This window comes from Rhinoderma darwinii, chromosome 3, assembly GCF_050947455.1.
Source record: "Rhinoderma darwinii isolate aRhiDar2 chromosome 3, aRhiDar2.hap1, whole genome shotgun sequence".
Lineage (NCBI taxonomy): Eukaryota > Metazoa > Chordata > Amphibia > Anura > Rhinodermatidae > Rhinoderma > Rhinoderma darwinii.
The window spans coordinates 121816253-121843837 of NC_134689.1; the positions used below are offsets into that span (position 1 = coordinate 121816253).

At 42.1% G+C, this 27585-nt stretch overlaps 1 protein-coding gene across 1 annotated transcript in view; it reads left to right on the forward strand.

Moving 5' to 3' along the window:
• SNCB (synuclein beta) overlaps positions 1 to 4474 on the forward strand; it is a 50834-nt gene extending 46360 nt beyond the window's left edge. The window contains exon 7 of the mRNA XM_075856633.1: positions 3563 to 4474. Coding sequence (XP_075712748.1) covers positions 3563 to 3595 — 33 coding nt within the window. The 3' untranslated portion in view covers positions 3596 to 4474. The remainder of the gene's footprint in view (positions 1 to 3562) is intronic.
• The last annotated feature ends 23111 nt before the right edge of the window (positions 4475 to 27585 follow it).

Consider the following 27585-nt stretch of genomic DNA (forward strand, 5'->3'; position numbering starts at 1 on the left):
ATGGACCGTGGAAACCACGGTCGTGTGCATGGGCCCATAGAAATTAATGGGACCGCAATTCACCCACAAAAACACATTCGTGTGTATGGGGCCTAAGAGGGAACTCGTGAATTTTAATTCACTAACATTGCACACCTGGACCTTGACATTAAATACCACAGTGGCAAAATGGAAGCAAGGATTTGTGAGCACAGCTCTAAAGAGAAAAGGTGACAAACCCCAGTTACCTATTGTAGTTTTTCATTCTTCAGATATCCTATGGAATCATATTTTTAGTAGTAGCTAAAATATATTTAGGCCCTTGCTTAGGAACAGAAGCCATGTCAGCAGGTGACCCCAGATCTTACCACTTCTCCACATTATTCTAAAGACGCTGGTGATACCACCACTAGCCCATACCCCAGTGGTTGAGAGGAAGTTGGCACATCTCCCCATTCCTGAAGCTTGAATTTCTTGGTAATGGTTTTTGACATTCCTATCATGAAACGGGGGATGCACAGGAGACTTTATAACATTGCTTGTTATTAATAACATCAATATTCAAACTTTTTTATTATCTATAAGCTGGAGCCAGGGTCAGCAATTTTGGAAATTGCCCTCAGATAGGGTTATAGAGGAACATAATCCACCATGATATTTGTGTGTATGGCATACACACACATATACATTGTAATTATTGTACACAAGAAAATGGCAACAGCACTCTGCGAACACTAATGCCATCTAAACACTATAAATAAATGAATATGCATTGCTTCTGAATCTACTTACAATAGTGAGGTTCTTAGCGCACATTTTGATCAAATTGTGTGAGCCCACCTGCCACGACAAGGCGACCTCTTGTAATTATTGTACATTTATCAGTGATGCTTGAAATTCCTGCATTACATATGATTATAGCGTCAGGCAATATCTATGGATGCAGCAAGGGACTTGGGCACTGCGATCTGTGAAAATAAGCAGTTCTCAGAGAAGACATGTTCAGCCAAAGCTCAGCTATAAATAGGAAAGACACGCTGTTATTTCATTACCAATCTCTCCCTCTGGTGGATACTGATGAAAACTCACACGCTGCAGTAGACGTTTGCAATCAATGTTTTTTATCTATCATTATGAGCCCTCTAGTGGCAACTAGCAAATCCCTAACTACTTAATCCAGCTCTATTTTACAGGCACATTGGTGCACTATAAATGAGATATGGATGTTGGAAGTGCTTGTTGCATCAGATTATTCACAGCAGCAAGGGATGCAATATTATGACACCAACAATACTAACCAACATCTGATTTATAGCAGTTATTCAAGGAAGAGTGGGTTAACCCCTATAGGACCTGGCCTATTTTGGAGTTTAGTTGCGCAGGAGCAGAACCACGAAAATTACGGCAGTGACGGCTTCATCACATGACGGAAACCAACTGCACCCGTCAAAACCCATTGAATTTAATGAGTTTTGGCGAGTTTACTTCATTTTGCCAGACTAAATAGTACTGCATGCTGAGCTATTTCATTTGTGAATTCGCCTAAAAGGGTTTGTTCAGTTTCAGAATATTAAGTAATACAATTTTCGAATATACTTTCTGCATTAATTCCTCGTCTATTTCAAAATCTCTGATTGTTGTTATTCAGTAGGAACCTTCATTGTTTACTTCCGGTGGATACAATTCTGTCCATGATCATATGATGGACACACAGGTGAACGTTTTTTTACAGTCAGGGTAAGTTCTCACATAGCGTAAATACTGCGGATTTTCCGCAACAGATTTAGTTGCAGAAAATCCACAGCATAAAACAGTAGCAGCAACGTGGATGAGATTTGAACAAATCTCTTCCACACGCTGCATAAATAATGAGTGGAAAAACTTTTAGAAATTGACCTGCGGTGCGTTTTTTTAATCCGCAGCATGTCAATTGTATTTGCGTAATCGTTGCTTTTGTGTTGCAGGTTTTCCCCATTGAATTCCCCAATAAAAGATGTTGCGTTTTTTTGCGCTGGAAAAGCAGCGATTTCGCCGCAAAAAACACATCCTCCTGGGATGACGTTTAATCCCATGTGACTGTTGCAGCCTGTGATTGACTGCAGCGGTCACATAGGATGAAAAACATTGGTTTTTCTACGTGCAGTTTTCTGCAGCGGATATATCTGCCGAAAAACAACACCACCATTTGGTTTGGTTTTTCCTCCGGAATTCCCTGCGGTGTCTGTGTGCTCTTACGCATGTGTATCATAGCTGTGTATCCATCAATTCTACTATTTTTTTTTCACTTTAACATTTTTCCCATTCACTGTGTGGCATAAATAGTATGTTACTTTTTTTCTATGGATCGGTACGATTACGGTGATACCAAACATGTGACTTTTTTTATGTTTTACTCAAATAATAACACATTTAATGGAGAAAAATAGTCTTTATGTCGCTGCATTCCAAAAGCCACAACTTGTTTATATTTCCGTCTTTGTAACCTTATGTGTGCTTGTTTGTTGTGAGATGAGTTGTATTTTTTTAGTGGCACTATTTTGGGGTACAGATAACTTGTTGATTAACTTTTTGGAGGTGGAAAAAACAGCAAATCCAGGACTGCTTTTTGCATTTTTAATTTATGCTTCTCACCTTACATCATAAATAATGTGTTACTTTTATTCTATGGGTCGGTACAATTACGGCGATACCAAATATGTGTATTTTTTATGTTTTACTAATTTTGTATAAATAATAGCATATTTCCAGAAAAAATATAGTTTTTATGTCGCCGCATTCCAAGAGCCATAACTTTTTTATTTTTTGTAGCTGTATGTGGGTTTGTTTTTTTGCTGGACAAGTTATATCTTCTAATAGAACCTCTTTGGGGTGCATATAAATTATTGCTTAACTTTTAGGCCTCATGCACACGACCGTAGCCATGTGCACGGCCGTGATTTTCGGGTCGGCCGGGGGCGGAGTGTCAGCCGCGAGCCACCCGCAAATCGCGGGCCGTGCACATGGCCGTGGCCATTATTTTCAATGAGCCCGGACCGCAGAACACGGCCGTAATAAGGCTTGTCCGTTCTTTCTGCGGGTCGGGCTCTGGGGCCATGCACGGACCGTGGAAACCACGGTCGTGTGCATGGCCCCATCATAGGAATGAATGGGGTCGCAATTCTCCCGTGGATTTTCGGGGGAATTGCGGCCGCAAAAGCACGTTCGTCAGCATGGGGTCTTAGTATTATTTTTTTTCTTGGGGGAATAAAAAAAAAATCTATTCTGCGTTTTTACGTCGAGCACCGTGTATTTTTAGATAAACCAATCAGGGAAGACCTACGTTTTTAAGACCTCATTCAATACTTCTAGGGGAGAATAATTCAGTAACATGGCATCCGATGGAGCATGCCTGATTCTGCCCTGAAAATCTGCAAGAAACCTTTATATAGCTCATATCCTACACAACAGAACAGATTTTGGGATTACATTACAGAGATGACGATGGGATCCGATCATTATTCACCTGAAGAATTCTCATTTTTGGTGGAAAATATTTACTATATCTTATACATCTTTGCTAAAACTGTTATCTCCTATTTTACAGGACGATTACCAGGAATATGAACCAGAAGCATAACACCCCTTCACTCTGGACCCAGCCACCAGCAGCATCAGCACAAAGATAGCTATAATGAAGATACTAATAAAAAAAATAAATCCCCATATCCCTAATATCCTGTCCTACCCCAAGAGGAGTGTGATCTACCCATTCTCTTTCCTTAAAAAGTGAGCTCTTCCTCTACTCCACCTTCAGAGAGCCTCATGTGAAGTGGTTTTATGTATGGTAATCCTTAGCGTTGAGTCATAGTCCAAACAAACTGGTGTTTAAAATAACAAAAAAGCCCTTTGTAATGTATGAACCCATGAATGCATTGTACTAGTCTTTGCAGTCATAATGCCCCCCCGGGGAATTATTTCTGTTTCCCTCCCAGAGAATAATTGCCGGGGGTTTTTGGTGAATTTTGTCTATCATAATTTTCTTTTGTTCTGGTGTGTCAACGTGTTCAGTAGCAGAAGGGCCTGCAACCACCTGCCATTGAACAGGTAATATTCTTTTGTGTCTACGTGCATAAATAAAGCATGTTCTAACTTTTTATAAAGAGATGGTGAAAAACACCTAGAAATGCTTTTTTCCTTCTGAACAAAACGGCTGCCATAAATTTGTGCACTTGCACTTTTTCGGTAGTCATGCAGTTGAGGGAAAAACACAAAAAAAAATGTAGCCGTGGATGACTGAACTTTGACATAGTTTATTCAGTGTTCTAATGTGATATTTATTTTGCTGTTGTTTTTTATACATATATACACATATCTAAAAACATATAAATGGGTTAACTTATTTGTGACTGTTCTGTAAAGCAGATAAAAATCTGTGAGAATTCATGCAGAATCTTTTCAATGTTCTCGTGTTCCAAATAATTTTGCAAAAGGAATAAAAAAAACAAATTTAACCAAACAGTTATTTTTATTATTATTATTATTATTATTATTATTATTATTATTTGTGTAATTGACTTAATTAATAAAGTATGATGTTTCTGGGGTTAGTGATGATCACATACTGAAACTGCGAACATACATGATCAGGGCTGTGACAATTGAAAGGTGCGGTAGGCATCCTCCTAGGGTGCAACAGAAATAAATGGAAAAGTGGACACCATTTTAATATGTTCTGTTCACCCAGACTCCCACAAGAGCTCCTTCTACAGAGATAAGGATATGTGTTGTGTATTGTGTTTATAATGAATCCACATCTTTACATTTTTTACAATTGGCATCCAAACGATTTGTACCACCACTGTTGCGTGCTTTAAACCTATACCAAGACATCATCTTCTACATTATCCTATTAAAGAGGCTCTGTCACCAGATTTTGCAACCCCTATCTCCTATTGCAGCAGATCGGCGCTGCAATGTAGATTACAGTAACGTTTTCTTTTTTTAAAAACGAGCATTTTTGGCCAAGTTATGACCATTTTTATATTTATGTAAATAAGGCTTTCTAAAGTACAACTGGGCGTGTTTAAAGTTATGTCCAAGTGGGCGTGTATTGTGTATGTACATCTGGGCGTTTTTACTTCTTTTACTAGCTGGGCGTTGTGAATAGAAGTGAATGATGCTGACGAATCAGCATCATCCACTTCTCTTCACAACACCCAGCTTCTGGCAGTGCACAGACACACAGCGTGTTCGCGAGAGATCACGCTGTGACGTCACTCACTTCCTGCCCCAGGTCCTGCATCGTGCCGGACGAGCGAGGACACATCGGCACCAGAGGCTACAGTTGATTCTGCAGCAGCATCGGCGTTAGCAGGTAAGTCGATGTAGCTACTTACCTGCTGATGCTGCTGCAGAATCAACTGTAGCCTCTGGTGCTGATGTGTCCTCGCTCGTCCGACACGATGCAGGACCTGGGGCAGGAAGTGAGTGACGACACAGCGTGATCTCTTGAGAACACGCTGTGTGTCTGCACTGCCAGAAGCTGGGAGTTGTGGAGAGAAGTGGATGATACTTCTATACACAACGCCCAGCTAGTAAAAGAAGTAAAAACAACCCGATGTAACGAACACAATACACGCCCAGTTGTACTTTAACTTTAAACAAGCCCAGTTGTACTTTAGAAAGCCTCATTTACATAAATATAAAAATGGTCATAACTTGGCCAAAAATGCTCGTTTTTAAAAAAAAACAAAACGTTACTCTTATCTACATTGCAGCACCGATCTGCTGCAATAGGAGATAGGGGTTGCAAAATCTGGTGACAGAGCCTCTTTAAGCTGACGTTACTGTTTCCAAAATGCCTGTGCTGTGACAACATGTTGCACATTATCGCTGTCCTTTGATATGACTCTGTGCATTCTTATTGTAGTGTGACATCACTGTTTGCATTATCAGTTTGCTATGACTTCATTGTGTTCATCATGCCTGTTCTGTGACTCATTGCATGCATTATACTTTTGCTCTGATATCATTGTGCACATTTTCCTGTAATGTGATATTAGTATGTACATTATCCCTGCACTGTGACAACACTGAGTATTCCCCTGCAGCAACATCACTAGGCGCATTATGTAGGGTAGGATCACCTTGTGTGGTTTCCCAGCATTGTGACATTATTGAGTCCATTTCTTCTGAGCAGTGACAACACTAGATGCATTATCCCTGTAGCTTAACATCACTTTGTGCATTATCCCTTTATTTTGACATCACTTTGTGCATTATCTTTGTACTGTGACATCACTAAGTGCACTATTTGACAGCTGTTACATCACTGTCTTCATTAGCCATGTAGTGTGACCTTACTGTGTATATTATTTATGTGCACTGACATTACTATGGGCTTTAGCTCTAGCTTCTTATTCTCTATAATTTTTTAAAAGAAAAATGGGAATGGATCACAGAAGAGTGTATAAGCCTCCCAAAGAATAAAAATAGACTTACAGGGTTTTTGTTGTTGTTATTATTATTTTTAATAGCAGACCAGGACAATGATAAATAAAGACTTTAAAATGGCAATACACAGTCAGATCATTCAATCAATATAAAGATAATTCCAATAATTTGTGTGTTTATAGAAATAAAATGACAATGTCTGACTATGGGAATTTTAGTCCAATTGTTTCTTGTAGTACTAGTACTTTCCTAGGAACTGCAGTAAAATACTAATAATCAGGCATTATAAATTCCACAAAATCAGCAGATCATTGAACGGAATCGTAATTTTGGATATTGGTAATGCACCCATTGTGTTGGCATCTCTGTGGCATCTTTCTTTCCCTTCTTCTCTCCTGCAGTTGACCATGAGTGCCAATATTATGCTGGCCACGTGTTAGCATCAACATAGAAGTGTCCATGTGTTCACATCATTATCATCATTATTTTTTTTAACAATAAAGATTTTTATTTAGTTTAAAATAATATGGTAACACAGGCATAAAGCAATGAAGGGCAACAGGACCAGAAATTGTCCCACATAGAGTGTCACATTGATAATAAAATACAATAATCAGATAATAGTCATCAGAGAATGTGGGATACAAAGTGTGTATGACAAATGTCAAAACTGATGACACAAAAAAGAAAGAATAAGAATGTAAATGCAGAATGTACAGCTGTCAGAAATACAGCAATCAAATATTGTAGAGCTAAGTAAAGAAGCATAAAGTGAGGGAGAAAGAAAAAAGGAGAGAAAATTGTAGAGGTAGGAGAGAGAAAGAAAAGAAAAGGGGGAAGGGAATCTGCTATCGGACGTTTAGATATAGATGTATGAAACTACTTAAGTAGCTGTTAGTTGAGGAGGTGAAATAATCAGGTCTGGGTATCTGTGAGGCAAATCTATTAAGCAGAGTACATGAAGTGGAGCCAGTGGAACCACGTCTTATCTACTGCAGCCGTCCATTTCCTTCTGAAGGTGGTCAGCTGTTCCATTCGCATGGCATCACCGACTCAAGAAAACCATTGGGGAGGGTTGGTTGAGTTGTAAATCTCCAAAGAGCTAGGATGCAAGCTTTCCCCCATTCAAGAGATGTCTCAAAAGTGAATGCTTGTATTTGTGAAGGGGTATGTTGCTGTGATGAAGAAGGAACAGCCCTGCCTCATGAGGTAAGGACCAGCCAGTCACTTGTGAAACAATGGAATGTACCTCCTTCCAGAATAAATTAAGGAGGTGACACGACCAGAACACATGAAGAAGAGTGCCATCTTCCTCTCCATATCTCCAACAAAGTGGAAAGGTTGCAGGGAACAGTTTTTGCTATACTTTGTGAAATCTGTACCAGCGGGTGAGTAGTTTCTAGTTCATTTTCTGATACCTAGGGAAAATTGAGAACTTATGAGCCAAGGTGAGAATCTTGAATTTTGCCTCAGCGGTCCATGTGATCTGGAGATCCCTCTCCCATCCAAGAGACACATGGGGGATAACAATCCTCTTCGGTGAGGGGAAGTCAACCATAGATCATGGAAAGTGAGCATCGTATTGGGTACCAGGCTGTATACAGTATTTCAAATGGTGTGAGAGTGCGATCAGTGCGCATCGAGGGTGTTAGTGAGGATAGAAAATGTGTAAGTTGAGAGAGATGTCAGAAGTCCAAGGGGTTAGGTGTAAAGGATCTGCCAGGCACAACTTCTGTGTATACGCCCATAGGTAATCAGTCTGCACCTGAGTCTATGTCTCTGAGACTGACTCCATCTTCCACCACTCAGGATGGCAGGCTTAGGAGTGGGAGAGCCTATCGCAGCCTGGTCAGACGGAGCTAGCTCCCGCCCTCTGTCTATTTATACCTGCCTTTCCTGTTCCTCCTTTGCTTGTGATTCTTCTCGTGTGGTTTTCTGGCCCAGCTACAGCTTCTACTATTTGATCCTGCTCCATACTGACCCTGGCTTACTGACTACTCTCCTGCTCTGCGTTTGGTACCTCGTGCACTCCTGGTTTGACTCGGCTCGTTCACCACTCTTGTTGCTCACGGTGTTGCCGTGGGCAACTGCCCAATTTCCCTTAGCTTGTGTACCCTTGTCTGTTTGTCTCGTGCACTTACTGAGCGTAGGGACCGCCGCCCAGTTGTACCCCGTCGCCTAGGGCAGGTCGTTGCAAGTAGGCAGGGACAGAGTGGCGGGTAGATTAGGGCTCACTTGTCCGTTTCCCTACCCCCACCATTACATTAGGTCTGGTGGGTTAGCAAGCAAGGATCCCGGCTCCCAATGGGAGTCTTTCAGGAATTGTCTTTATTGGATTCCCCGGGTGAAAAGCAGGGTTACTCAAAATGGGAAACAAGGACGATGGGGAAGAGAGAGCCCTAACCTATAAAAGAATCGGGAGGCGAGCAATAGTGTCGGCCCTTCAGTAACATGCAAACGAATGGCAGCGTCTACTGGAGAAGTAAACCAAGGTAGGTTAAAGAGAGGCATAGTTGTGGACGCCTACTCCACCAATATCCAGCATTTATGTAGGCAGTGACGGCACCAGTCTATTTTTCTTGTAAGATGTGCTGCTGTGGAATATTTATAGGGATCAGGGAAAGCTATGCCGTCCCAATTGGGAATACTTTTGTCCCATATAAATTAGCAAGGTTTCCAGATCCCTGGGTGCTGAATTAGCAAATGTCTCCTATATATTCACCTCTAGTCTACATATATAAATAAATGAAGGGAGAATCTGATTGCACCAATCCAGGTTTGAGACATACTATATCTATCTTTTTAGTCTAATATACATAAAACAGATATAGTGGTCTTTTATTAACTAATGTAGTAAAATAATACATCCACTTTTAGGTCAGTAAGAAAGTAAAAGTTAAGAATTAAAAATGCATATGTAGTGACTCAGCTAATGGCACACCATTTTAGACTTAGGGTATGTTCACATGCAGTATTAAAAACAGCTGAAAATTACGGAAATGTTTTCAGAGAAAACAGCCTCTTATTTTCTGCTGTTTTTAAAGCTGAATACATTATTTGAGGCATATTTGTAGCCGTTTTTGGCACTATGAAAAACAGCTCCAAAGATGTCTCAAGAAGTGACATGCTCCTTCTTTTTACGGGGTGTTTTTTTTATGCGCTGTTTTTTAAAACAGCAGCGTAAAAAAACACCCCGTCTGAAAATAACACCGTTTTTCCCATTGAATTCAATGGGCAGATGTTTGTAGGGGTTTAGCTAGCGTTTTTCCAGGCACATTTCGAGGCATTTACGCCGCGAAATACGCATGAAAACTCTGCATGTGAGCTTACCCTTAAAGGGGTTATCCGGGAGTATTCAAATTTGAAAAGAGAGCATAGGAAGGTACAAAATAAAAAGCTAACAGGTACTCACCCTTTGAAATGCCCCCGCTCCAGCGCCAACACCCCGTTTACTGCCGCCTCAGTCTTTAATTCCGGCAGCGTTTACGTGCCGTTCATGGGTTAATTGTCGCTGAAATTAGTCACTAGCTTCAGCGATCATGTTACATTCATGGCATCATCCCCAGTGAGGCCAGTGTTTTCGCTGCAGTAACACGTGACTGATGAATGGCACTTAACCACAGCCGGAACGTCAGCAAACTGGGTATCGGCGCTGGAACGGGGGGCTTTTTAAAGGGTCAAATCCTGTTAGTCTATTATTTTATACCCTCACCTCATGCAAAATTTTGAAAATTCCCGGATAACCCCTTTAACAGTTAGGGTATATTCAAAGTCAAAAACGGCTGAAAATTACGGAGCTGTTTTCAGAGAAAATAGGCTATGATTTTCAGACGTTTTTGAAGCTGAAAAACTTTTTAAAAAAACAACTCCAAAAATGGCTCAAGAAGTGACATGCTCCTTCTTTTTACACAGCGGTTTTTACGCTCCGTTTTTTAAAACGGCGGCGTAAAAAACGCCTCGTCTGAACAAAAGGCAGTTTTTTCCATTGAATTCAATGGGCAGATGTTTGTAGGCATTTAGCTACCGCTTTTCTCATCCGTATTTCGAGGCGTTTAAGCCTGAAAACACAGCGTGTGAACATACCCTTAGAGTTAAAGTTTACTTTTGTATACATTTTTTTAATGAATCAATAGTCTATATTTGATATATGAAACGTTGTGATATATCTTATATGGGTAAAGTTGCATATTCCTCACATTTTAGCCTGGAGGTTTCCTGTAAATATTAACCGCTCCGACGTGTTATTACATCCTGGTGCGGGGAATGATGTATGGAGCGGGCTCATGCGCTGAGCCCGCTCCATACGCTGTGGGTGTCAGCTGTGTTTTACAGCTGACACCCTGGACTAACAGCCAGGAACAGCGATCATGCTGTTCCTGGCCGTTTAACCCCTCAAATGCTGCAGTAAATCGCGACCGCAGCAGCACCGTAATCATATTGAGCCACAGAATTAATATAAGTTGTTTTTACCGCATGGTGAAAGCCATAAAAACTAAACTAAAAAAACAATGGCGGAATCACAGTTTTTTCATATTTCAGCCCGCAAATAATTTTTGTTCACTTTCCCAGTACATTTTATGGTACTTTAAATGGTGCCAATAGAAACTACGACCCCTCTCGCAAAAAATAGGCCCTCACACCACTCTATTGACAGAAAAATAAAAATGTTATGGTTTTTGGAAGCGGGGAGTACAAAATGAAAAGGCAAAAAATGGCTCTGTCCTGAAGGGGTTAATAAACCTACTTTGTCACTGATAAGTTTGTCTACATTGAAGCAGTTAGAAGTTGAGGGGGGAAGCTGCAGCAGTATCTCTCCCTCAGTGTCTGTGTGCTGTGAAAGGGGAGGGGGCATCATGTTACAGTCTCTGACTTATCCTATATGTGAGCATGTATGAACAGCAGGGGGAGACTAGTGATTGGTTCAGAGCACAAAGAATATCACATCAGGAAGAGCCTGCCCATTCAGTATGGAGAGAGAATAGGAACATTTACAAAAATGATGCAGAGGGATGGAAAAATACCCAAAATATTGAGGTCATGAACATTTCTGGTTGCACTACCTCTAATGCACATCTATAGCTGTCTAAGAAGGGATTGGGATTTTTGTTTTGAAAGGATAAGTGCTCTTTAAGATAATGCAATTGCAAATTTACAAACATAATCAACATTACAAGCTGAACAAGTGGACTACAATGGTTGTTACACCAACTTTCTTTTCCATGGTTAAGTACACCAAAAACCTCAACAATTCCATTACTGATATCACTTCACTACCCAATCCTACAACAATTAGAGTGCACAACTGACTAAGACTGGATTTACTGGATTTCCATGCACCAATCGGGCCTAGTATGTTGGAATTCTCCATGGTCTGATATTAGCCTGTATACCATGATCAGATGGGAAATAACATGGCCTTTTGCAAGGATGGGAACAAAACTAGCACTGATGTCCACAGACATATTTACATATTTGACCAGTCAGTCTTAAAGAGATCAAGGGTCAACCCATGTAAACCCAGCCTAAGTTCCAGATACAGTTCCACAGTTGACTTCTTTAGGATTTATAATATTGAGTCGTGTAGACGTTTCCTCAGCTGATTTATTTATTTATTTTTACATTCACGGTCTCGCTTATTAGACTCCTAACAAACAAAGGAGATACAAAATACGATGATACAATGATGATCATACATAACGTGCCTTATAATGTGCTCACATAACTGTCACTGGTCTGCACTGCCGAGGACGTATAATGACACCAAACCTGGAAGAAAATCTGCTCGCCCAACTCGAGGTAAGTTCTACAGCTTGTTTTGTGGCTTCTCAAGCTTCAACTATGTACTCCGCTTCTTCTACTGCTACTTTCATTGGCTAGACACATGCTTCCATTCCTCTTCCCATATGATGACATTACCCATGTAATATGTAATTCTGATCTGCACATTGTTGCTAAGATCTGATCCGCTACTGGTTTTTGTTCTAAGCCCAACCAAAGCAGGATATGTAAAAAATGGTAAGGAGATGACAATAGGCATGCAAGTCTTTCATTAGACTCCGCTAATTAAGGAATTATATTTTTAACAAAGTCCCTCAGTTCACAGTGGAATGTGAAAGCTTCTGTGTAATATACATATGCAGAATTTATTCAAGACTAAACTTGTTATGAAGAAATTTTAGAAAATGTAATGTTTTTATAGAAGTCTGTTGCAGAGGGTGGAAAAAGTAGGGTGAACAACATACTGAGAGAGGGGGCAGAGAAGGTTGGGGAAAGATAATAATGTAGACTTACACTGTTTTTGAGTGGGAGTTGACTGGAAAACAAATCTTTCCTCACAGTTGATGGTATAATTGCTTCTGTCCTGTTCACCTTCTGTTCAGTGGTGTGAATAACTGCGGAATATATTCATAAAATGCTATTTCCTTAAAGGACGACTAAAGATTTAAACTTCAGTTTACAGATATGACCCGTGGTCACAAATCTTAAAATTACATTTCATTGCAGCTCCATTAGAAAGTTATACCTCTCCCCTTTTCACTACAGTTGGCTCATACTTGCTAACTTTTTAAAAGGAACATTAGGGAGATTCTGAAAAACGTTGGATGCCAATTTTATTCCCGTATACTATGCTCATTTATATAGAACACCCCCCTCAAATTACAGCATTTATAAATAGTGCATATGACCCCCTTCAGCACACCCCAAAACTAATACAGACCGCCCGTAACAAATACCGGCCCCAGACCCCCTAAACAAAGGAAAACCTCAGACCAGACCCCCTAAATATATATATATATACACCAGATCCCCTAAAAAAATACAGACACAAGACCCCCGGAATAAAAAAAGACCACAGACCAGACCCCTAAATAAATACAGACCCCAGATTAGAACCCCTAAAGTAATACAGACCACAGACCAGACTGCCAAAAAAAATACAGATACCAGACCACCTAAATACATCCAGACCCTAGACCTGATAAATAAAGTCCTCAGACCAAACACACTCACAAATCCCTGTTCCTGGAGAACTTTTTACTCCTGGGTGCCGCTGCAGACAACGGCGCTTAGGAATGAAGTGTGTCCTATAGGAATGGTATAGGTCTGGTGAGTGTGTTGCATACGCAGGGCACCCAGGAGATTTGCCTGTTCTTTCCAGAGATCTCCCCTTTTCCAGGAATCTCACGGACATTCTGGGAGAGTTGACAAGTATGCAGGGCCGTATTTACAGTTCGCGCTGTCCCAGGTAGTAAGTCTGAATATGCCCCCATTAAAGGCCAATTTACACCCACCAATTATCGTTGTGATTCGCTTGTTTCTGAGGAATCAAAATGAAAATTGGTCAGCATTAAAAAAAGTTGAAGATCTACAAGAAAACTATCATTTATCATTAATTGTTATATCGTAAATATAACTGTTATTAGGCACGATTGATAAATTTAAATGTTGCTCAAAGACATTTACACTAGGCATTACTGCCTTGCGCACTGCCAGGTACTGCTGTTCAATGGTGTGGACTGTGTTCCCCAAGACTCATGTGCTCTATTCGGAAATACAGGGCACACTATGCTGTACCCAAATCTGTATACATATATTATCCCTAACCCCAAATAATAATATATTTTAGTGACTAAATATTACCACCATTAAGTGACGAAATAATACCACCATACCGTGAACGAATAACACCACAATACCGTCACTGGGTGATACAACCATACCGTGACCGGATAACACCACCATTCCGTGAGTGGATAACACCACCATACCATGGCTAAATAACACCACCATACCGTGACTAAATAACACCACCATACCATGAATAAATAACACCACCATACAGTGACTGGATAACACAACCATACAGTGACTGGATACCACCACCATAACGTGACTAAATAACAACACCATACAATGACTGGATAACACCACCAAATAGGGAGTAAATATTACCACCATACAGTGACTAAATAATACTGCCATACAGTTACTGGATAAAGCCACCATACCGTAACTGAACAATACCACCATAGCGTAACTGAATAATACCACCATACCGTAACTGTATAAAACTACTTTTCCATGACTAAATAACACCACAATACTTTGACTGAATAATACCACGTACCATGACTGGATAACACCACCATACAATAACGGAATAATACCACCATACCATGACTGGATAACACCATAATACCGTAACTGAATATTACCACCATAAAGTGAACATTACTATACCGTGACTGTATAACACCCCTACCCCTTTGCTTGATAACACCAGCATACAGTAACTAGATAATACCACCATACCATGACTAAATACCACCCTACAGTATCTGGATAAAACCATACAGTGACAGTAACGTCCGCAGTCGCAGACCGCAGACTCCCCTCATCCTGACGACGCCTTCCACCCCGGAGTTGCCAGCACATGCGGCCATCCTGGCCTGCAGTGACCACTAAGGTGCGCGCGCGAGCTCAGTCCTGGCCTTAAAGGGCCAGTGCACACACATGTTTAGAATTGTCTCATCACCCATGATAACCCTGGACTATGAGAAGGGCCATGCCCCTTGACTTATTGCCTGAGCGTTGTTGTGTTTTCCCGTGTCAGTCTATCAAATGGTCCCTTAGTGTTTTTCTGTTCCAAGTGTTCCCGTTCCTGCTACCTGTATCCCGTGGCTACCTTGTTCCTGTGCCTTAAAGAGTTGGAGTAGTGTTGTGTTACACCAGGCCTAGTGTCTGCTGCCAAGGTCCTATCTGAGCCTAGTCATCGCTACTGTCTGTACCACCACAGGTACCCTTGCTCGGACTATAGACTTTACTTGGTACACTGTGTGGCCAGCTGCTATCCCGCTACGGCGGTACGGCCCAGTGGGTCCACATACCCACAGAACGTGACAGTGACTAGATAACACTACCATACCATGACTGGACAACACCACCATACCATGATTAAATAACACCCCCATACTTTGACTAAATAACACTACCATACCGTCAGGGCCATAATTACATCTCATGCTGCCCTAGATACAAAGCCTGGATATGCCCCTATTAAAGGGTAACTAAACGTTAAACAAACTTCTGAAATGTTATAGTGACATGTCAGAAGTGTTGATAGGTGGTTGTCCGAGCACTGAGACCCTCACCAATCGCTAAAACAAAGCTGCAGAAGTGCTCGTGTGAGCGCTGAGCTACTTCGTTTCTGTTAGTCTTTTCCAGGAAATCAATGTAGCGGTGTATGGACAAAAGAGTATCCTTTTGGCCTTCATCAGGGTAAAAAAACATCAGTATACCTTTTTATGAATGATGGAATAGCGTAGTTGACTATGGTATTCCATTCTGAAGGATCCAGCAAAAAAACGTATACCGTCCGATATACGATTATTTAACATAAGAACTACTGTCTGACATCCGTTACAGGTATACATTAAATGCATTGGCGTAGCTATAGGGGTCGCAGCGGTCGCAATTGCGACCGGGCCCCGAAGCCAGGGGGGCCCACGGCCCCCCGCACTACATCAATAAAAAGTTACTATAGTAACTCGGGCCCCGGGCCCCTGTTACTATAGTAACATACTTTACTTACCTTCCTGGTTCCGGATGGCAGCGGAGGTCCTGACGTAAAGCGCTGTGCACAGCGCATGACGTCACCACGCTATGCGCCGCGCACAGCATCGAGACGACAGAACTCCCGCCGCGGCCGAAGAGGAAGGTAAGGTTAGCCCTGACTGGCGGGGTCCGACTCCCGGGACCCGCCAATCAGCTGTTTTGAAGGGGCCGCAGCACTCGTACGAGAGCTGCTCCCCTTCATTCCTGTCACTTCATTCCGGTCACACTGTGAATCCGTGTTGGCGATTCACAGTGTGGGCGAGTAGTGAAATGAAGGGGAAGCAGCTCTCGTACGAGTGCTGCGGCCCCTTCAAAACAGCTGATTGGCGGGTCCCGGGAGACACATCAGCTATTGATGGCCTATCCTGAGGATAGGCCATCAATGTTTAGGGACTGTACAACTCCTAAGCCTACGATGTAGCAGGCTTAGGGGCCCATGAGACAGGATCACAGATTGTGTGATCCTGTCTGCTGGGCCCTGTATCTAAGCCAATCACATGGTAGGCTTAGATACATGGCCCATGCGTGATCCTGTCTGCTGGGCCCTGTATCTAAGCCATTCACATGGTAGGCTTAGATACATAGCCCATGTGTGATCCTGTCTGATGGGCCCTGTATATAAGCCAATCACATGGTAGGCTTAGATACATGGCCCATGCGTGATCCTGTCTGATGGGCCCTGTATATAAGCCTACCACACTGTAGGTTTAGATACAGGCCCCCAGCACACAGTAATCTTATACTGTATAAGATTACTGTCTGCTGGACCCTGAATCTAAGCCTACGTTGTGGTAGGCTTAGATACAGGGTCCCACAGACAGTATCACACATGGGCCCTGTATCTAAGCCTAACACACGTGTTACTAATCATTTTGTGTGTTTTCTTACAGGTTCGGTCGTTGGACTACGGCGGATTCCAGGACTACTTCGATGACGGCTTTTTTTTTATTAATAAAATGGTTAATGAGGGCTGTGTGGGGTTTTTTATTTCAATAAAATATTTTTTCTATGTCTTTGTGTTTTTTTTTAAACTATATTACTACCGCCTTAGTAATGGCCGCCGGCTGATTGACAGCATCCATTGCTAAGGCGGGGTTTAGTGTTAGCCGATGCAGAGGCTAACACTAACCCTCTTTATTACCCCGGTACCCACCGCCACAAGGGGTGCTGGGAAGAGCCGGGTACGATCCAGTACCTGACCATCTGTAGTGATGGTCGGCCACTGGGGTGGCCACAGGCTGGTATTATCAGGAGGGGAAAGGCCAAAAACAGTGGCCCTTCCCACCCTGGTGATGCTAGGCTGCTGCTGCTTTATTGTATCTGGCTGGTTATGAAAAATGGGGGGGACCCCACGTTATTTAAAAAAAAAAAAAAATTGGAAAGAACTATGTGGGGTCCCCCCCAATTTTCATAACCAGCCAGATACAACACAGCAGCAGCAGGCAGCATTACAAGGGTGGGAAGGGCCACTGTTTTTGGCCTTCCCCAGCCTAATACTACCAGCCTGCGGTCACCCCGGTGCCTGCCCGTCACTACAGATGGTCGGGTACTGGTTCGTACCCGGTTCTTCCCAGTACTCCTGCTGGCGGTGGGTACCGGGGTAATAATGGGGGTTAGTGTAGCCTCTGCACCGGCTAACATTAAGCCCCGCCTTAGTAATGGAGCTTGTCAATCAGCCAGCGGCCATTACTAAGGTGGTGATAATAAAGTTTAAAAAGATACAAGCACATAGAAAAAATATTTTATTGAAATAAAAAAACAACCCTCATTAACCATTTTATTGAGAATAAAAAAAACGCCGTCATTGAAGTCCTCGAATCCGAAGTCCAACAACCGAACCTGTAAAAAAAACACAAACACACAAAAATAATCAGTAACACATAAAGAAGCAAAATTATTATTCTTACCTATCCTGGGTCCAGCGCTGGAGCCGCAATGTCAGCGAGCTGAGCACTGTATCTAATCCAATCATGTGTGATACTGTCTGCTGAGCTGTGTATCTAATCCAATTATGTGTGATACTGTCTGCTGAGCTGTGTATCTAATCCAATCATGTGTGATACTGTCTGCTGGGCCCTATATCTAATCGTATCTTGTGTGATACTGTCTGCTGGGCCACTGTATCTAATCCAATCATGTGTGATACTGTCTGCTGGGCCCTATATCTAATCGTATCTTGTGTGATACTGTCTGCTGGGCCACTGTATCTAATCCTATCATGTGTGATACTGCCTTCTGAGCCACTGTATCTAATCCTATCATGTGTGGTACTGTCTGCTGAGCCACTGTATCTAATCCTATCATGTGTGGTACTGTCTGCTGAGCCACTGTATCTAATCCTATCATATGTGGTACTGTCTGCTGAGCCACTGTATCTAATCCTATCATGTGTGATACTGTCTGCTGAGCCACTGTATCTAATCCTCTCATGTGTGATACTGTCTGCTGAGCCACTGTATCTAATCCTATCATGTGTGATACTGTCTGCTGGGCCACTGTATCTAATCCTATTATGTGTGATACTGCCTTCTGAGCCACTGTATCTAATCCTATCCATAGTTTATAGGGTTGTAGTGCTATAGATATGATATGCTGTCTCATATACACACTTTTTTTTGGGCGGACACATATGTATTGGGGCTATTTCCCTGACATTTTAAGCCCTGAGGGTATGTTCACACGGCAGCGTCTGTTACGGCTGAAATTACGGTGCTGTTTTCAGGAGAAAACAGCACCGTAATTTCAGCCGTAATGGCATGTGCAGGCGTCTTTCGCTGCGTCCATTACGGACGTAATTGGAGCTGTTTTTCTATGGAGTCCATGGAAAACGGCTCCATTTACGTCTGAAGAAGTGACAGGCACTTCTTTGACGCGGGCGTCTTTTTTACGCTCCGCCTTTTGACAGCGGCGCGTAAAAAAAAATGACCGTCGGCACAGAACATCGTAAGACCCATTCAAATGAATGGGCAGATGTTTGAGCCGCATTTTCGGACGTAATTCAATGCTAAAACGCCCGAATTACGTCCGTAAATAGGGTGTGTGAACCCAGCCTTAGTGACGCCCTGGCTGCTAGTGCTGCATTGTTGGGTCACTTAGGAGACCCAGCGATGCAGCTGAAAGCTGCGGACCGTCGGCCATTAGAAGTTTGCGGGGGGGGGGCCCAATAAGAATTTTTGCATCGGGGCCCATGAGCCTTTAGCTACGCCCCTGATTAAATGTATACTGTACATCAAGAAGCCCCTGACATCACTATGCTTATATAGACAATTATGTCAGGAGGTTCGCAATATAGGAGAGCTCGGGTAGAACATCGAAAGTGCTCTGCCCGCAGACTCTGGCCCTGGGGAAGCTCCTTACATCATTGTCTATACGTGCACAGCAATAGTCAAGCCCTTCCCCGAGCCGAAGTCCCCAGGTAACATATTGGAAGTGCTCTGCCTGCAGACTTTGGCCCTGGGGAAACTCCTGACATCACTGTCCATATATGGACAGTGATGTCAGAAGCCTCATCAGGGCTGTATTTCAGTAATATGCCTGTAACCAAAAGACTCCAGCTACTGTACCATTACCACTGTCCAACAGAGAGCATTGGCTAAATATCCCTGCATGTCTCTGTTTTATGAGTACTCTGTTAGCGTAGTTGTTCATGCTATGTGACTGCTATCGACCAGCATTGAGCCACTTAAGGGGGGATGGGGATATAAACATCAAACTATTTAATGGTGTAATAAAGTAAAGAGAAGGAATATCATTTACCCAATATGCTGTCCAATTCTCTGGACGTAGATACAAATGAACATTATAGGCGGCTGCTGTCTCTCTGAGGGGGCGGTGGCGCCACTGAAACCAGCCACCGCCACCCCCTCTTGCATGAATTGTACCTCCGTCTTTAGCACGCAGATACAATTACATGCATTAGCACTGAATGGCCATGCACATTCCGTGCCTGACCATTCAGCGCCTTACAATGACACTGATTGGCAGGGCAAAATGACTTGCCCCACTAATCAGTGCCTTTCAACGACGCCAGCAGACCTGCTCAGAAGAGAGCACCACTGCATTGCCACCGGACGGATGATCATGTGAGTATGTAAAACATTTTTTTTTTCTAATAAAACTGTGAGTGCCATTATATACAGGAAGGGGGGGGGGGGTCTATATGTGTGAATGTGGAGCACTATATACAGGGCTATATGTAGGGCACAATCTACAGGGGTGGGCTATATGTGGGACACTATACAGGGATGGGCTATGTGTGGAGCTATAGGGGGAGCTATTTGTAGGGCACTGTCTACAGGGGAGGGCACTATCTACAGGGGTGGGCTATATATGGGACACTATATACAGGGGTGGGTTATCTGTAGGGCACTATCTACAGGGGGCAATATGTAGGGCACTGTCTACAGGGATGAGCTATATGTGGGACACTATACAGGTAGATTTCAAGAAGTCAGCAGCACAACCAAATCAATTTCATCAACAGGAGAGGACAATTTCCCAACAGTGGGTGGTGCATGCAGCAAAAAAGTCCTAGGTCCAAAAGAGACAGCTTACATAGACGAGAAAGGAACTGCAGCACTCAAATTTTCCAAAAATTGTGTTGGTTTATTCACCAAGCATGTAACACTTGCAACATTTCAACCCAGCATGTCTTTTTATCGTGCTTGATAAAGACCCATGCTGGGTTGAAACATTGCAAGTATTACATGCTTGGTGAATAAACCGACACAGTTTTTGGAAACTTTGAGTGCTGCAGTTCCTTTCTCTTCTATGGACACTATACAGGGGGAGCTATATGTGAGGCACTATCTACAGAGGTGGACTATATGTGGAGCACTAGCTATAGGGGGAGCTATATGTAGGGCAGCACGGTGGCTCAGTGGTTAGCACTACTGCCTTGGATTCCATATGTGGGCAACACCTAAATGGGGCTGTATGCGGGGTACTATCTGCAGGGGCTTCTATGTAGGGCACTATCTACAGAAGCTCCATGGGGGTCACTATCTACAGTGGAGCTATGGGGGCACTATCTACAGGGGGCACAATGTGTGTGTGTGTGTGTGTGTGTGTGTGTGTGTGTGTGTGTGTGTGTGTGTGTGTGTGTGTGTGTGTTTGGAACACAGTGTATGATACTATTATAATCAGGGACACAGTGTATGGCGCTATTATAATTAGAGGTGCAGTGTATGGTGCTATTATTTTTGGGGGTGTTGAGAATTTTATCTTCGATTATAAGTGCAGAAATGCTTTAAATGTGAAAAGCTGAAGATATCTGAGCGGAAAACTGCAGAAATGGGTTGTGGCCTGGAGAAGTCATCATAGAGGTCTGGACCGGATGGAGAAAAAAGAGAAAAAGAACAACTAGAATCTGAGACGTCACTGGTGAGTCACTTAATGTAAATGTTTATTCTGCCTCTAATCTGTAATGTAGTCACTGTATGATCTGCAGCGAGATGATGGGTGGTTTGATTATGATATGATTTTTTTTGTGAAACAGCAACTCCCAGCATATCCTTACCATTCTTCAGGCCATGCTGGGAGCTGTAATTTTTTTTTTTCTGTGCAAACCTATACGACAGGGGTTGCACTAAATTGAGCTGTATTATTTCTGGTGCTGTATATATTTACTGAGCTTGGTTATGGGGCTGTATTTATGTACTGAGCTTTGTTCTGGTGCTGTACCTATGTACTGAGCTTGGTTCTGGGGCTGCATATATGTACTGAGCTTGGTTCTGGTTTTGTATATATGTATTGAGCTTGGTTCTGGTACTGTATATATGTCAGAGCTTGGTTCTGGTGCTGTATTTATGTACTGAGCTTGGCTCTCGTGCCATATATATGTATGAGCTTAGTTCTGGAGCTGTAATTAAATAGGATATAATTCTAATAACAAAATTGCAAGGCAGATGGAGTTGTTTTCAATTCATTGTATATTTAATGGTAACCTGTCTGGTAGTTTTAACCCATGGAACCGCCACCATGCGGTAATACATGACTTGACAATATTTCTAAATGTATGTTTTTTTCAGATACAGCAAAATCTATAAAATTAACTTTTAAAACAGTGCACACGGTATGATAATTACTTATTAAAGGGTCATGGGGCAGTGCCGCTATCCTGAAGAGTCACATAGTCCTGCCTCCAAACCCACTTTTCCATGTTTGATTGACATCCCCCTGGCTGATACAACTTTCTCAGATGCGCCATTGCCTTGTACTATTTGGGCACGCACAGTGCCGCAAGGTGTACTCTGCCCGGCTTCATCGCTGCACCACGCCTACTAGGGGAGTACAAGGCAATGGCGTATCCACAAGAGTTTGAGGAGGCTGGTAGTAATGTTGAACAGCCAGGGGGAGGTCAAGCAAAATATGGGGGGAGCCATTTCAATTTTCGCCTTAGGCAGCAGAAAAGCTAGAATCGTCCCTGAGGCTGTAGGACACTTTAGGCCTGCAGCCTATAAGGTGTTGGGAAGACTGCCTGCACCGGCCTGCGTGATGACATCACTGTACCACGCTGTTCTGCACATGTGTCCCGACCGGAGCCTGTGCATCGCTCCACTCGACGCAAGAACGGGGTAAGGTAAGTACAATATTAATTTTTTTGGGGGGGGGGCTTTGTGGCACTATATACAAGGGAGGGAGCAGGGTGGCACTATATTCAAGAGGGACCAGGGTGGCACTATATACAGGGGGGAGCAGGGTGGCACTATATACAAGGGTGGAGCTGGGTGTCACTATATACAAGGGGGGAGCAGGGTAGCACTATATACTAGGAGGCTGTGTGGCACTATATACAAGGGAGGGCTGTGTGGCACTATACAGGGGGGGCTGTCTGGCACTATATACAAGGGGCTGTGTGGCACTATCTACTAAGGGGGGCTGTGTGGCACTATATACAAGGGAGGGAGGCTGTGTGGCACTATATACCGGGGGAGCTGTATGGTTTTATATGCAGGGGGGGCTTTATGGCAATATCTACAGGGAGGTTGTATGGCACAATCTACAAGGGGAGGTGGGGGCGCTATCTACAAGTGGTGTGTGACACTGTCTACAGGGGGGCTGTATGGCACAATCTACAGGGGGCACTATCTATAAGGTGGGCTGCGTGTGGCGCCAAGGGTGACCCCAGTCAAAAGTTTGCTATTGGGCCCCAGTCTTTCATAATTAAGCCCCTTTTCGCTGAAGATAGTGACAGGAATTTTTCGCAACATTTACTTATAATTTCTAGTGAAATCTACATTTTTGTGGTTATTTTAACTTTTTTTTTTTTACCTTTTGTACTATTCCTCATAGTTAGTAAAATATTTTTGGTTGCCAGAAAATCCAGACATCTAATAGGGTATATTGATTTGGATAGCACATTGATTTGGTGCGCACTATTATGTTTTTGTTTGTCTTTCAACTCTATAAATAAACACAAATGAATCTGCATTTGTTTCCCTCTTGTGGTCAGAAGAAAAACTGTTTGTAGAGGTAGTAATACCAAGAGGTAGTCCGGCTTCAGCAAATTAATATTATTTTTTGTATAAAAATGTTGTATAATAAGTTATACAATTTTCCAATAAACTTACTGTATCAATTCCTTAAGTTTTTATTTTTTGCTTGTTGCTATTCAGTAGGAACATTCATGTTTACTTCCAGTGGATACAATTCTCACACACAGGTGCTGGGATCGTTAAAGTTACAGTATGTGTATAACGATCCCAGTTTTATGTTATGAATACCACCATACTGTCAGATACAGTGCCACAATAACCAGGGGTGGATTATAATGAGGGCAATCTGGGCAAGTGCCCGGGGCCCGAGGCTGGAAGGGGGCTCAGTTCGCCCCGGTTCTCCCGTACCGGCTGTTAAATTTACAGCCGGTTCAGAGAACCGGAGTGAAGCGGGACCTTTCACCCAATTATATCCGCATCCTTAGGATGCGGATACAATTGCTTACTGCGCTGGCGAGACAGGGAACTATTCGTTCCCTTCCTCTCATTCGGCGCTTTACTAATGACATAGTTGGCGCTATGATGTCATTACGCCGACTGCGCCATTACACTGAATGACACCCTCTGATCTCCGACCAGTCCTGCGGCGCTGGAGGAAGAAGCGGGAACGGGGACAGGTGAGAAAGTTATTTTTTTTGTTCTGGGCAGCGTTGGGGGTAAAAGATGCAGGAGTCATTATCTACAGAGGACATTGTAAGTGGCGCTATCTACAGGGGTCATTATCTACTTAGGGTATTGTAACTGGCACAGTCTACAGGGGACTTTATCTACATAGGGCATTGTAACTGGCACTATCTACAGGGGACGTTATCTACAGAGGGCATTTTAACTAGCACTATCTACAGGGGTCATTATCTACTTAGGGCATTGTAACTGGCACAATCTACTGGGGACATTATCTACATAGGGCATTGTAACTGGCACTATCTACAGGGGACGTTATCTACAGAGGGCATTGTAACTGGCACTATCTACAGGGGGCGTTATCTACAGAGGGCATTGTAACTAGCACTATCTACAGGGGGCATTTTTAACATAGGGCATTGTAACTGGCACTATCTACAGGGGACGTTATCTACAGAGGGCATTGTAACTGGCACTATATACAGGGGTCATTATCTACTTAGGGCATTGTAACTGGCACAATCTACAGGGGACTTTATCTACATAGGGCATTGTAACTGGCACTATCTACAGGGGACGTTATCTACAGAGGGCATTGTAACTAGCACTATCTACAGGGGTCATTATCTACTTAGGGCATTGTAACTGGCACAATCTACTGGGGACGTTATCTACATAGGGCATTGTAACTGGCACTATCTACAGGGGACGTTATATACAGAGGGCATTCTAACTAGCACTATCTACAGGGGGCGTTATCTACAGAGGGCATTGTAACTAGCACTATCTACAGGGGGCATTGTAACTAGCATGATCTACAGCGGACATTATCTAAAAAGGGCATTGTAACTGGCACAATCTACAGGGGAGTTTATCTACATAGGGCATTGTAACTGGCACTATCTACAGGGGACATTTTCTACAGAGAGCATTGTAACTGCTACTATCTACAGGAGACATTTTCTACAGAGGGCATTGTAACTGGCACTATCTACAGGGGGCATTGTGACTGTCGCTATCTACAGGGGGCATTTTCTACAGAGGGCATTGTAACTGGCACTATCTACAGGGGGCATTGTGACTGTCGCTATCTACAGGGGGGCATTGTGACCGTCGCTATCTACAGGGGGCATTGTTAGTGTGTGTGGTGTTTTACTTAACAGTGTTTGACACAATTTAATTCAGGGGCGCAGTGTATAGTACTATTATATTCAGGGGCGCAGTGTATAGTGCTATTATATTCAGGAGTACAGTGTATAGTACTATTATATTCAGGAGTGCAGTGTATAATACTATTATATTAAGGAGTACAGTGTATAGTACTATTATATTCAGGCGTGCAGTGTATAGTACTATTATATTCAGGAGTACAGTGTATAGTACTATTATATTCAGGAGTGCAGTGTATAGTACTATTATATTCAGGAGTACAGTGTATAGTACTATTATATTCAGGGGCACAGTGTATAGTACTATTATATTCAGGCGTGCAGTGTATAGTACTATTATATTCAGGAGCACAGTGTATAGTACTATTATATTCAGGAGTACAGTGTATAGTACTATTATATTCAGGAGCACAGTGTATAATACTATTATATTCAGGAGTGCAGTGTATAGTACTATTATATTCAGGAGCACAGTGTATAGTACTATTATATTCAGGAGTGCAGTGTATAGTACTATTATATTCAGCACAGTGTATAGTACTATAATATTCAGGAGTACAGTGTATAGTACTATTATATTCAGGGCTGCAGTGTAAGGTAGTATTATATGCACTGGCACAGGTTATATTGCTATTATATTCAGGAGCACAGTGTATAGTGCGATTATATTCAGGAGCACAGTGTATAGTACTATTATATTCAGGAGTACAGTGTATAGTACTATTATATTCAGGAGTGCAGTGTATAGTACTATTATATTCAGGAGCACAATGTATAGTACTATTATATTCAGGGGTGCAGTGTAAGGCAGTATTATATTCAGAGGCACAGTGTATAGTACTATTATATTCAGGGGCACAGTTTGTAGTGCTATTATATTCAGGAGTACAGTGTATAGTACTATTATATTCAGGAGTGCAGTGTATAGTACTATTATATTCAGGAGTACAGTGTATAGTACTATTATATTCAGGGGCACAGTGTATAGTACTATTATATTCAGGCGTGCAGTGTATAGTACTATTATATTCAGGAGCACAGTGTATAGTACTATTATATTCAGGCGTGCAGTGTATAGTACTATTATATTCAGGAGTACAGTGTATAGTACCCTTATATTCAGGAGTACAGTGTATAGTACTAGTATATTCAGGAGCACAATGTATAGTACTATTATATTCAGGGGTGCAGTGTAAGGCAGTATTATATTCAGAGGCACAGTGTATAGTACTATTATATTCAGGGGCACAGTGTGTAGTGCTATTATATTCAGGAGTACAGTGTATAGTACTATTATATTCAGGGGTGCAGTGTAAGGTAGTATTATGTTCAGGGGCACAGTGTATAGTGCTATTATATTCAGGAGTACAGTACATAGTACTAGTATATTCAGGAGTACAGTGTATAGTACTATTATATTCAGGAGTAGAGTGTATAATACTATTATATTCAGGAGTGCAGTGTATAGTACTATTATATTCAGGAGCCTAGTGTATAGTACTATTATATTCAGGGGTGCAGTGTAAGGTAGTATTATATTCAGGGGCGCAGTGTATAGTGCTATTATATTCAGGATAACAGTGTATAGTACTATTATATTCAGGAGTGCAGTGTATAGTACTATTATATTCAGGAGTATAGTGTATAGTGCTATTATATTCAGGAGTACAGTGTATAGTACTATTATATTCAGGGGCACAGTGTGTAGTGCTATTATATTCAGGAGTACAGTGTATAGTACTATTATATTCAGGAGCACAGTGTATAGTGCTATTATATTCAGGAGCACAGTGTATAGTACTATTATATTCAGGAGCACAGTGTATAGTGCTATTATATTCAGGAGTGCAGTGTATAGTACTATTATATTCAGGAGCACAGTGTATAGTACTATTATATTCAGGAGCGCAGTGTATAGTACTATTATATTCAGGAGTATAGTGTATAGTGCTATTATATTCAGGAGTACAGTGTATAGTACTATTATATTCAGGGGCACAGTGTGTAGTGCTATTATATTCAGGAGTACAGTGTATAGTACTATTATATTCAGGAGCACAGTGTATAGTGCTATTATATTCAGGAGCACAGTGTATAGTACTATTATATTCAGGAGCACAGTGTATAGTGCTATTATATTCAGGAGTGCAGTGTATAGTACTATTATATTCAGGAACACAGTGTATAGTACTATTATATTCAGGAGTACAGTGTATAGTACTATTATATTCAGGAACACAGTGTATAGTACTATTATATTCAGGAGCACA